The sequence below is a fragment of the Triticum aestivum genome, chromosome 4D (genome assembly GCF_018294505.1).
Source record: "Triticum aestivum cultivar Chinese Spring chromosome 4D, IWGSC CS RefSeq v2.1, whole genome shotgun sequence".
In the NCBI taxonomy this organism is placed as follows: Eukaryota; Viridiplantae; Streptophyta; class Magnoliopsida; order Poales; family Poaceae; genus Triticum; species Triticum aestivum.
Window position 1 is genome coordinate 514,569,642 of NC_057805.1, and position 13,308 is coordinate 514,582,949.

The 13,308-nt window shown below is 41.1% G+C and overlaps 1 protein-coding gene across 1 annotated transcript; it reads left to right on the forward strand.

Annotated features, from left to right (window-relative positions):
• The first annotated feature begins 11,885 nt into the window (after positions 1–11,885).
• On the forward strand, positions 11,886–12,895 carry LOC123099228 (uncharacterized). Its single transcript, XM_044521400.1, has one exon. The coding sequence runs from the start codon at positions 12,014–12,016 to the stop codon at positions 12,605–12,607; it is 594 nt and encodes a 197-aa protein (XP_044377335.1). The 5' UTR covers positions 11,886–12,013; the 3' UTR covers positions 12,608–12,895.
• The last annotated feature ends 413 nt before the right edge of the window (positions 12,896–13,308 follow it).

Sequence of the window (13,308 nt, forward strand, 5' to 3'; positions counted from 1 at the left end):
TTTGACTTCTAATTAAAAATCCACTTTATTTATAAAAAACTATGTACGTTATGCGTTTGTTTTACAATAATTCTAAGGCAGAGCAAAGACCAGACCTCATTCAGTGTTTCACTCTTCCCTGTTCTTCTGAATTATAGTTGTAGTTACAAGGATCATGACGCAAGCAAGCACTTCGACAAAATTTAACATGAAGGTTCTTTTACGAATCTAAGCAAATTGGATTGGACAACGCCGCACACTCACTACACTCACTCTCAGTTGCGTGATCTCAAGAGTTAATATTCTAGAGAAATCTTGGTTGTAGTAGATGACTGATTAGAAAACAACTATCCATAAATTAGTGCATGTTGTTTTGGTATGATTATGTATGTACATCCGCAGGTGCAAATGCAAACAACAAATGCGCATGCAAAAGTAATAATTCAGACGAACACACATATGCACAGAAATAAAAGATACCACCTCCCCTTGAGAAAACCCATGAGTGAACGGACATTGTCGTGCGACAACATTACTGATCCTCACATACTTCATCCCTCATCGCCACCATTGTATAAAAGAAAAGCCTGGACACAACATCAACACCTCGACCTACTTCATCCAGAACCCCTGAAGCACACCCCTGGTCTCTCCATACAAGAATAATCTGTATATACAAAATATAGCATACAAGCACAAAAAATTGAAATCAAATATTGGTGCGGATCCACATGTAAATCATATGAAAATACACAGAAAATGCAGTGTATAAATGCATACACAAAAAAGAAAAGTAGAGGAGGAAAGGGGTCGGATCTGCATACCGGAGCTGCTGGCGTTGTAGATCGAGGCACCGCGCTGCGGATCCACCGTCGAACTCGCCGGAGACCAGCACCACCGCGGATTCGACCGGAGGGTGACGGGATCCAGCACCCGCGTCTGGGCGATGAAGCTCCATGCGTGCGTCGACAGCAGTCGCACACGTCTCGCCGGAGCATGGTGCGGTGGTCGCGGCTAGATGGCGCGGTGGTTGCGGGCTCGGCGACGCGCGCCGCGATGCGGCGGGGGGAGGTCAGAGGGCGAGAGGTGAAGCCGGAGACTGGTGCGGTGGTTGCGGGCTCGGCGACGCGCGCCGCGATGCGGCGGGGGGAGGTGGGAGGGCGAGAGGTGGCGCCGGAGACTGGTGCGGTGGTCGCGGCAAGATGGCGTGGTGGTTGCGGGCTCGGCGACGCGCGCCGCGATGCGGCGGGTGTGGGGGTTGAGAGGGCGAGAGCTGGCGAGTGAGTGGACAGGAGAGATGAGTGGAGGGGAGAGGGACTGATGCGGCGGGCGGAGTCGCGCGGCCGCCACCTACCCCGCGGCGATGCGGCGGCGGAGGGGAAAGTGGGAAGATGAAGTGAGTGGAGGAAGAGGAGCGAGTGGGTGGATAAGGTAGGCGGCGGGGGAGGCGGGCCGACGCGCGTGGGAGGCGGGCCGACGCGCGGGGGAGGCGGGCCGACGCGCGGGGGAGGCGGGCCGACGCCTAGCCCGTGATGCATTTGGTCTGGGCCTGGACGTGCTGTTTATGGCCCGTGTAATTCATTATAGTTTTTTGTTTGAAATAGTTTACAAATGTTTTTTTGTTGGACATTTGTTCATAGCCTACAAAAATATTTTAAATAATTATCAAATGACTAATTACTTATATATGAACATTGAGGTTTGTTGTTTATCCCGAGTTTCATGGGGTAGGACATTTATTTAAACAACATTTATTTAAATAGGTATCCTTTTTTGCATAGAAAAAATTTGTGTTAGTTTCACTTTTATTTTTTTATATATTATATATAGAAATATGATGCAGTATGAAATACCATTTATATTTCATCTTAAATATTTCATCATGGTATATTTGTTATTAGTGGACGTCTGAATTTTTTTTTAATTATTTTTATATCTCACAAAATATCATATATATTTACAGTATACATACCTCAAAAATTAAACAAATTTGAATATATATATATACTAAATATGGTGCATAAAAATAAATATTTATATTCTTATGACATATACTAAGGGTATCACAAAACAAATCATATAAAAATAAATATACTTGGTTAATGTTGGTTTGTTTGTTTTAGTTTTTGTATGGTAATTTTCCATAGCCTATACAAATAATTTAAAATAACTTAAGCAATTTCAGACACTTAATTACTTATATGTGAACATTATATTTTGTTGTTTCCCCGATTTGTTGTGTTAGTAAAATGATCTAAGCGTCATTTTTTCCTAATATAACCAAATACTATTTTTATTAGCAGAGAAAACAGTTGTGTTAGTTTCACATTCAGTTTTATCATATATTATATATAATTTTATGATGCAGTAAAATGTATTAATTATATTTCAGCATAGATATAAATTGATGGGTTCCGACATACTCACTGATGAAACGATGATAGACCACAGTGAAACACCACGAGAAGAGGTGCATATAGCTAACCTTCCTCTGAATGTATCTTATAGATGATAATACGGAAGGGCTTTCTTTATTTTTCTTGTTTTTTCAGAATACAGGAGACATGGATATGGATTTTGTAGATGCACGGAAAGAATCCATTGAGGGTTCAGATGCGATGTCGCTGAAAGGGGATGAAGATTCACAACATAAAAATGTCAAAGAGGTTATATCTCATAACAAACCAAAAAAGGATGCTAATTTACATATTATCCCACAAGGTATTTTTTTTTATTATTATCAATCTTATTTTTGTAATATTGTCTTTTGTATTGAACTAATTTTGCTCATTTTGATTGTTAAGTTGGCTCATATTTTTATGAATTCGACAGACTATGTTTGTACCGCTAGGGATATTACAGTCATCGAATCAATCAAGTCTGCCCCGAAGAATACCCAGTTCATAGACATTGGAGATGCCTTGTTATCAACCGACGATTTGGAATGCCTTATTAAAGATGATATGTTCTTACATGACGGTGTAAGACCAATTGCACAAACTTTGTAATTAATAATACAAACAATATATAATATCATAAAATATAAATATAATCTAAATGCCCATTACAGGTGATAAATGCTTACATATATTGCATGCTTGCTCACGACCATCTACAAGACAGGGCGGGTGAAAAGGTACACATTATTAGCACGTTTGTATCGGGCTAGATAAAAGAAGACGGGGAAAGAGACATAGAACCATCAAAATATCGTCGCATCGTGCGTCATGTTAATTGTTATCTACAACAAGATATGGTTAGTTTTTGTCTCGTAATCCATGCATATAATTATGGATTGTTTTTATTTAGTTCATATGTTTAATGATTTATTAATAACTATATCTAATTGTGACTGTGACTTGTATCTTATTTACACCAGTTATTCATTCCGATTAACATGCCGGGCTACCATTGGTATCTAGCAGTTGCCAACGCCAACAAACGAGAGATCCAAGTATTGGACTCACTTGGTGAGAATGTCAAACGCAATGACCTTGCTACTACGGTAAATATCTATTTCTTTTCTCATCTTAGCATTTATTTTGTTTGACTTCATCCTTAGCATTTCTCATATATAAAATAGTTGCTAGGGCTCGAGAAATGGCTGAAACTTGTAGAGCATAGTCCGGAGTTTATCAAAGGTCATAAGTGGCCTGATCTCAATGTTACAAAATGGACGGTTGTAGAGCAAATTCAGGAGGCAATACAAACCGATGGGTAAGCACTTGTTACAATGGTTTGTTTTTAGATTCATCTGTGTGATATTCTGAAGCATTATTTTATAATATTATAGCGTATCATGTGGATTGTTTATGCTAAATTATATGGAATACTGGACACCACATGGACTGTCAGACCAGTTTACGCAGGTATTTCAGTTTTATACATTATCTCATAATGTTTTATTAAAATATCTTATAAATTGTTTTCATATTTTTTTGTAGGAGGATATGAAACATTTTCGACAAAAATTAGCAATTATTTTGCTCGATTCAGAGCTTAATAAGTTAAAAGGATGTCCCATGTACCATCAACCTCTCAACGAAGAAACTTTAGCTAATTTTGATCTTGAGATCCTGGATAATCCATCTGACGTGGTCGAAGAGAAACGTCCCGCCCCAATCACTATCATTCCCGCGGACCAACGTGAAATACTTGCCGGCCTCTGCAACTACATCATGTCGATCAATGATGCTGGATGTTTGGAGTAAGTATCATGTATCAATATTTAATGTGCGGATGTATATTATTGTTCTTACCATCCAAATTACAGGAAGGTATGGGACCGGAGCTCCACACCCGATCCAATGAGCTTAAATCTTAAGAAACTTCAGTGCATACTTAACATGGAGCAGCCCATTGACAATGATTGCTTCAACACCGCCGTGCTTATGCTGGCATGTGATGAGGGAGTATTGTTCACAGACCCTCCTATACACTACATGGATCTACGATTTTGTGTAAGTTACCGTAACTCTTCATTCTAGGTGCTATTAGTATCAACATGTTGAAACAATATATTTTTTCTTTTACTTAGTCCATGCTGCTAGAGTCAACACGAGGTCAGAAATTTTGTGAGAAGGAAACTATCCAGACGTTGGCAACATTATTTGATAGCTGGCCTGGGATGGAGACCGACATCTCATCTTGCAATAAGGTAAATAAAATATTTTGACCATTGTTATCATGGTTTGTTTTTGTTTCTAATAGCTCCACTTGTAGATTTATCTTCCCTATGCATCCTTCGGCCGATACATCCTCTACATCATCGACAAAGAGGCACGTCGTCTATATATTATGGATCCTATTCAATCATCACAATCGTCAGAGGATAAAAACTTGAGGCATTCACTGAAATTAAAAAGTTTTTCAAGGGATTTCAAAGAAGCACTCGAAATAAAGCTGCCTGGGTGGAATTTTGATATATCTAAATGGCATCGTTTATTTCTGGCCGGTGTTCCAACGAGTATAGACGGGTAATGAATTCATAACAAGAATATTTACTTTTGTTATCTTTATATTATTTATAATATTAATTGAAAGTTTTCCAGGAATGTGTCTGGCTATTTTGTTTTTCATTTTATGCTCTGGTGGAACGGTAAAGAATTGGTCAAGTCGATTTGCGCGGTGAGTATTGTGGGTTACATGTTTTAAGACCTTCTCCGTGAATTTTTCATACTAACTATATTTATTTTTTCTACAGGATGGGTATGAATTGAGGAAGCATTTTTTATTATACTTGCTAAAACATCGCGGGAATGAAGCTAGAGGAAACTTTCCTGATATTGTGAAAGAATTTCTTAAGCGCATCATCTAGATATTAGTATTTTTGTAATAGATGTTAAGTTGTAACATCACTCGGCTTGTTACATTGCAATAATGGACTTCAGTTTGTGTTATATTGTTTGTATGTGTGGATTTTAACATGTAACTCTGGTAAACTATTTCAAGAGCCCGTGGCAACGCACGGGCACTCTACTATTTTCCTTAATTTCTGAAATAGGACGGACGGCCCGACTTTGTCATCGTTGCGGCTCGGCATGAATTACGCGAAGCTACCAATGTTGAATGAACTCAATAGATTGCCAATTCTTCCAAGGCGTCATTCCAGAATTTTTTTTTGCCATCCGATCAAAGTACACAAACATCGGAAGTAGTTCCAAAGTTTCCAGTTTCGACTAAAACTGAAGCCCTTACAGATGATTCAGAGACACTTCAGTCGAACTAGCGATTGAACCATGCAGGTTAGGGAAGACTCATGCAAATCTCCGAGGTGCACGGGTGAGGTATTGTTGTTTGTCAACAATAACCTGCAACATATAAACTTGTTGGCGAAGTCTATACCATAAGTGAAGCATATTTTACACCGGTATGTCATAGTGTAAAGTACATTAACAGTGGCTAGATTATTGAATCTAGTACAAGTAGAAGACGATTGGAAATATGACCTAGTGGCAGTAATAAATGTTATTATTTATTTTCACATTTATAACTAATGTTTATATTTCTGTGCTAGAATTGCTATGGTTCTAGAAAATGTGAATAGGAGGAAACTCATATGCATGTGTGGAAGCATAAATGTAAATTAGCTTCATAGTCCCGCCTCTAAGACTAGCTCATGTTTTTGCATGATGATCTCATTTTCCCGAGCATAGGGCATTGCTAAAGTAACAAGGACACCAGCAACACTGTGAGCACGTTGTTAATAGAACAATGGTGTTGAACAGACCAAACCGAATGATATACTACGAGAACATGTTGTCACAATGTTATAAGTATAATCATCAAACTTTTAATGTATACTCACTTCATTAGACAATGAGAATGTTGCGTACCTTCATGCCGGACGATGTGCTTTGGGGTTGTCAAATGTAAACCGTAAGAGGGTGATTATAATGGCAACGTTCAGGTACATCAAACAGTATATCTAGGGACTCGACAAATTCAAGAGTGTGATTTGCTTCTCTGACGATGGAGAGATACTCCCCGGGCTCTGTCGGTATTACACTATCCTTCACTGTCTGGCCATACACAACGTGATATGATCACAGGGTACCAGAATGCGAAAATGAGAAAAGAGAGCAAAACTCATAACGAGGATAACTTGGCATAGTGATCAGGTTATTCATTCACATGGATACCCGAAAGTATCATCTCAGGTTTTGTTATGTATCGTAAAGCAAAGGGAATTGTGTGCTTGAACAAAATGTTCGCTCGATAAATAATTTGTATATGCATAGGAGTCAATATGGATTCCTAGATCTAGCTATTGATTAACCAGAAGGAGTTATTGTGTCATGTCTGAACATTACCAAACCTGTGGGGTCGCACGCTTAAGGGCCATTGATTGGCTGAGTACTAGAGGTGTTAGGAGCATGAGAGAATATGCTAAAAAAAGTTCTGAAAAATTTGAAAGTGTTTCAGTGAGAAACCCTATTTTCTCTCAAAAATCCGGGAAAGTCTCAAAGAACACTAAAATGCACCAAAATGCCCAGGGAGGTTCCAGAATATCCTGAAACCTTTCAAAAAATTCTGGAAGGCGCCATGGGCTAATCCCTTGGCTAGTCCTAAGTGGGAGGCAACCGCATGGGCCTATTGGTTCCAATAATGGGGCGCCCCCTCTTTTGCCTCGAGGGGGAACCCACTTGGGGTGGCTAGGTTTTTTGGGTACACAACCCTTGGTGGGGCCAGCCCTAGGGAGGAAGGAGCCCATACTCCAAGGCAGCATCCCTCCATGTTCATATAAATATGTGAGGAGTGGCAACCCTCCGAACACATTATTGTGCTTGAAGGTTCCACGCCACCCACCCTCTCTCTCTCTCTCTCAAATTCTCTCCAACACGAGGATACTCCACTCCACCTCTAGTCTCCGTTATTTCTTTATCCTGCATAGCAAAGCTCTGTTGGATCTATGATTTCGTACGCGTGGATACCGATAGAGGGGTCTTTCCTTTGATATTGGGAGAAAATTCTCGCGGCTGGTTGGTTCAATCTTAGATGCAGGGATCTGCATCAACATCTTCACCAAACTCTTATATTCGTTGCGTAGTTGGTAAATATCAGATTTGAACCACTTTACATTTTCATAGTGATCCTGAGTTTTATTCGTAGGTCGGGATTTTTTAATTTTCTACTAAGTTTTCCAACAATTGTGTCATGGATATGGTAGGTAAGAACACCACAGGCATTTAAGAAAACAAATCCCTTGTTGCCAACGGAAACAAGAATGGTGATCTCCTCGAGCAGAAAGTCCAATTTGAGGAAGCTCAAGAGTGAGGAATATATTGTTGACTAAAAGAACTAATGAAACAAATGATATGTACTTGGCCTTCTTCAAAAGGTCAACTAAAACTTGTCAAGAGCTAAAAGCTTCAAAGAGCCAAGTCGAATTAGCTCATGCTACTTTCTCTATGGATCTTGAGATCCTCGCCGCCGTGTCTCTTTAAGGTTGAGGAGGGGAGCACACCAAACTTCAGGAGAGTTATGAGAAACTTCTGACTTACTCATCTAGATACTCTTGCTAATATTAACTTGCCTATGATGATAAATGTTGATGTTTGTACCACTAACCTTACTTGTGATCAGACATCTTTTATTGAGGAGAATAAGTTATTGATGGCTCAACCTGAGGAAAGCCTTCCTTTTCAACGGAGAAAGAAATAGTGAATGCCACTAACCCAACGTCTTAGGGCTCCTCTAATTCAACTTAGAAAAATGAGTGAGTTTTCTTGTAAGATTTCCATCTTTAATATTGCATAACTTTTACAGGGATACAACCTCACCCATTTCTTATTTGGCGCTTCAGGCGCCACTTATAGGTGTTTTTGCAAATGACGCACACACTCCTAGCACACCTACGTAGGAAATGCGCCGGCCTATGTAGGGTGCGTTTTTATTTTTATGGAAGCTACACCATCCAGTTTTGTGAAGCTTCTAGACAGTTTTGTGAAGCTTCTAGAAGCTTCCAACCGGTTTTCTCTCGTTTTGTTTTCTCCTTTTTCCTTTTATGAACTCCATAAACTATTTTCAAACACAGTTTTTTTAATTTCAACATTTGTTTCAAATCCGAGAACTTTTCTTCAAATCATGAACTTTATTTGAAAACCACGCACAATTTTCAAATTGATGAACTTTTGTGAACATTCTTTGAATATTTATTCCCACAATTTTCAAACATTTTTTCCAGTTCGTGAATACTTTTCAAATTCATGGACCTTGTTGAATCCGTAAACTTTTTTCAAATTCTTGAATTTTTACCAATTCCATTATTTTTTTTCGAATTCATGGATATTTTCAAATTCGTAAACTTTCTCTTAAGTTGTGAACAGTTTTGAAAAGGCATGAGAATTTTGCAAAATGTGTGAATATGTTTTAGGAATCTGTCAACTTTTTCCAAATCCCTGAACATTTTTGAAATCCGCGTAAAATTTTCAAAATCCGTGAACATTATTTAGAATTGGGCAAAAATTTCAGATCCATGACCTTTGTTAGAATTCGTGAACAATTATATAAACTCGTAAACATTGTTTTTTTATTGTTTTTAAGTTTTGTAACTCTTTTAAAAGTCAATGGGTCAATGGTGGTTAGTGGTCAATGGTCATAGTCAATGTTTAAACTGCTATGTTCATTGGTCAAATGCGCGAGCTAATGTAGTGGGCGACGTCCACGGGCGTGCGCTGTTGGGCTGGCCCACGCGACTGCCAAGTTGCGAGCGGGCACAAAAGGCATTTGTATAGGAGAACAATTCCTACGAAATCCCTATTTGACGCATTTTGTGTCAAAGTGTCGAGCAATCGCGCAGACGGAACGACCGAGCGATCGTTTGGGCCGGCCCATCTGTAGTAGGTGTAAGGTTTCTGTTTTGGCAATCTTCTAGAGGGTTCCCAACGATTTTTATCGGTTTTGGAAACATTCTAGAAGGTCCCTAGACTGGTTTTTTATTTTTTATTTTTCCTTTTCTTTTTTATCTCAGTTTCTTTTTTCTTTTTCTGTTGCTGTTTCTTTTTCTATGTTGTTATTATTTTTGCTTTTCCTTTCTGTTTTTATTTTTTCCCCTGTTTCTTTCGTTGGAAATTTTCAAATAGTTGTTACAAATTTCAAAAAATGGTCTTTGTCCAAAATCTTGTACACAATTTTCAAAAAATGTTCATATTTTTCCAAATAATGTTCTTGCTTCCAAAATTTGTTCAGAATTTCAAAAAGTTTGTTCTCATTTTTCAAATTTGTTTATAGTTTCTAAAAATGTTCATGTTTAAAAAACATTCAGGGATTCCAAAAAATGTTCTTGTTTTCAAAATTTGTTCATGGTTTAATAAAAAATGTGTGTGTTTCAAAAATATTTATGGATTTTAAAAAGAACATTCTCATTTACAAAAAAATCAGAATTTAAGAAAATGTTCGTGTTTTAAACAATGTTTGACTTTTTCAACATTTTGTTTGTAATTTCATTAAATATTCTACATCTTTAAAAAAAATTGAAAACTTTCAAAAAATATAATTCTAAAACAAAATTTATTATTCTTCTACAAACAATGTTCGGAAATTTTCAAAATCTCCCGAAGTTAAATTTTGTTCCTATAATTCAAAAACTATGTTAAAATTTTGAATTTTGTGGAAATGTCCCCAAACAAATCATGATTTTTTAAAATGTGTTCAAAACAATTGAATAATATGTACGCTACAGTAAATAGGATGCTAGAGTGAATATCGTGTTATAGTTAAAAACGATTAACGCTAGAATGTGCCACCATCGGCTATAAGGTGTACTTTCTAGCAGCTCGAGTTAGTTATTGTGACATCCTGAGTTTGATCCTTCGACCCGCTATTTTGTTTTCCGATTTTTCTCCGCTATATATGGGTCGGCCCAGTCAGAGCCGCTCCTGTGCATTAGGCCGACTATTTGCCGTACTTAGCGTTGTATAGGAGCTCCCCAATTCCTATTCGGTGTTCAAGACGCCATGTACGGTGCAACTGGTACATGGCGCCCAGGCCCACATTAGCATATACCTATCTCCTTCACAAGGTTGTGGGAATGGTTTATTTTGAGTTGGTTTTTTCTAGCTCTTTCGGGGCCATGTCTTTTTAGTTTTGTTTACTTTTTCCTTTTTATTTCTTTATTTCTTTTTTCTTTTATCTTTTTGCGAACATTGCAGGAAGTCAAGTATTTTTTGAAGTTCATAAAAAATCTTTGTTTTTCATGAACTTTTTTGATAACCCCAAACAATTTTCAAATTTGCAAACTCTTTTCAAATGCATGAACTTTTTTGAAAACCATAACTTTTATCAATATGTGAACTTTTTTTAAATCCACAAACATTTTAAAACTCCTTGATTTTCTCAATTTGTTCAGAACTTTTCTGAAATCGTAATATTTCTTCAAAATCTATGAACTTTTTTAAAAGGTCAACGCTCAAGTCAACAAATCAAGGGTTCTAAGTCAACGAATGGGTCAAGGCGGTGATCAACATGTGAAGCTAACAATTTTGTTTTGAAAAATCTCGCCGACTTTATATTTATTCAAAGCAATGTTCATAGGTACAAGGTTTGGGTAATGGGGCGGGGGGTGGGGGAGCTCCCAACCAAACATAATGACCTATAGCTAGATTACAAGAATACTTAGCGAGATTGTGGGCTTCAAAATTGAAGTTTCTACGCTTGAAAACAAAATTACAAGAAAGAGAAACTAGTCTTCTGCTACATTATTTCATATACGATGGGTGCATGTGATCCTCCTGTGCCCACAAGAATGTCATTCACTACCCCTTGGTTGTCGGACGCTATATCCACGTTCTGGAGATCAAGATCATTCGCCAGTGCCATTGCCTCCCTGCAATCAAAAGTTTCAGCCATTGTAGGGTCAGTCGTACCTTGGATTACTACAGCTGAAGAACCCATGTAAAGAATGTTATGGTCGCGGCAAATGGATGCTCCGATCCTCCATGCCCATGCCGAGCCACTTCATCATCTGCATTGATCTTGGCAAAAATCGCTGCCGGTGGCAACCAGCGTCGAGCAGTCGTAGAAAGGCCCAGCCGGAGCTCGCTGCTGCATTTCTGTCCTCGACAACATCTTCAACTCAAGAAGAGGGGGGGGGGGGGGGGCTGCCCGAGAGAGTCACTAGCTCGCGTTGGTGGGCCAGCCCAAATGCGCATAAAGCGTCGTATAGGTCTCAATCTGGGCCGGCTTTTGGGCTGTGCTTATAAAAAGTCCCAGCCCGAGCCCACACGGGAGATATGCCCGGCCCATCCTGACCCTCTTCCGGACCGGGTCACCGGGCCGGGCTGCCCATGCCCAGATTTAGGACCCGGACACAATACTGAAACTATCCGAGGACCAAACCGCAAAACCTCCCCCTCCCGTCGGCCAAGGAAGACTCTTCCGCCCGATAAAGCATCGGAAGTCTCCTCCCCACCGCGCCGAGTCAAACAAACAAACCTCCCCAATTCCATCCCCATTCCCTTCCCCAAAAATTTCCCCACCGGCGACGACGCCCTCCCCAAATCCGATCCGCCGCCGCCCGCCGTTGACGCCAGCCATGGCCGCCGCCGCCCGCCGCGCCCTGCTCCTCCTCCTCGCCGCCGCCGCCGTGGCCCTCCTCGCGGCGCCCCCGGCGGCCGCCGCCCGCCCCTGCGGCCGCGCGCAGACGCTGCTCATCTCCTTCTCCTCCTTCTCCCGCCCCAACCCGGACCCCGCCGACCCGTCGCCGCTCACCACCACCGTCGTCACCGTCCTCCGCGTCCGCCGCCTCGGCCCGCACCGCTTCCACGCCCACGACCAGAACCGCCTCCAGATCCGCCGCCCCGCCGAGCCCCTCCCCGCCGTTGGCACCCCCGAGCGCGACGCCGACGCCGACGCCGCCTCCTCCTTCCAGGAGCGCGCCAAGGACATCCTCGTCGTCGTCTCGGGCCTGCTCTTCGGCTTCGGCTGCGGCGCCCTCACCGCCGCCTCCATGTACCTCGTCTGGTCCCTCGTCGCCTCCACCGGCGCCGCCGGCCCCTACGAGGAGCTCTACAGCGACGACGACGACGAGGACAACGTCTCCGACGACGGCGCCGAGAGCCCCAAGAAGGCCGGCTACGTCATCATCCACGGCGCCGAGGACGTCGCCGCCGCCGCCGGTAAGAACTAACTAGGATCGGGCCTTGCCGTCGTCGGCAGGCAGAGGATTCGGGTTGCATAACTACATGGAATTGTGGAGTACTGTTATTACTATATATTCGCACCTATGATACATGTTGCGCCTGTCTACCGTTCTCTATGTGTGTGTGGTTGGGGAGGACAAATTGTGAAGAATGTGATTCCTATCTGTTCTTACATATATATGGTCAATCTCATGCCCAAACATGATTATGTATCCGTCCTTGAGCATGGAACTTGTTGGTTTCTGCTGCCTAGTAAAATTGCAACATGTAAACAACCTGTGGTGAATTGTGGCAAGCTGTTTGTTTGTGCAGTTATCGTCGCAGAATGTGCAGAATTTTCACCCCTCACAGGGGTATCAGTCGAGTGATGTGTCTATTTCGATGGGATCGGGCCCGGTGTAGATAATCCTGGAGTGATCAGTCATTTGTCTGCATAGCGACACCTCATATAGTCATGTTTGTATCATTTCCCACTAAAACCTGACCTCTGAGTGTGACTCCAGAACTTCCTTGGCTGTATGCATGGCTTCCAATTAGGCAAAGTTAGGTGCAGCCCACCGACTATCTAATGCTATGGTTTCTAGTAATTAACTGATTTCTGAAACCCTTGAATTTCTCCACCCCACTACTTAATCACGGAACCTACTCTTGAAATGAAATTTTATGACTCTTGGATGGCTCCATTTCT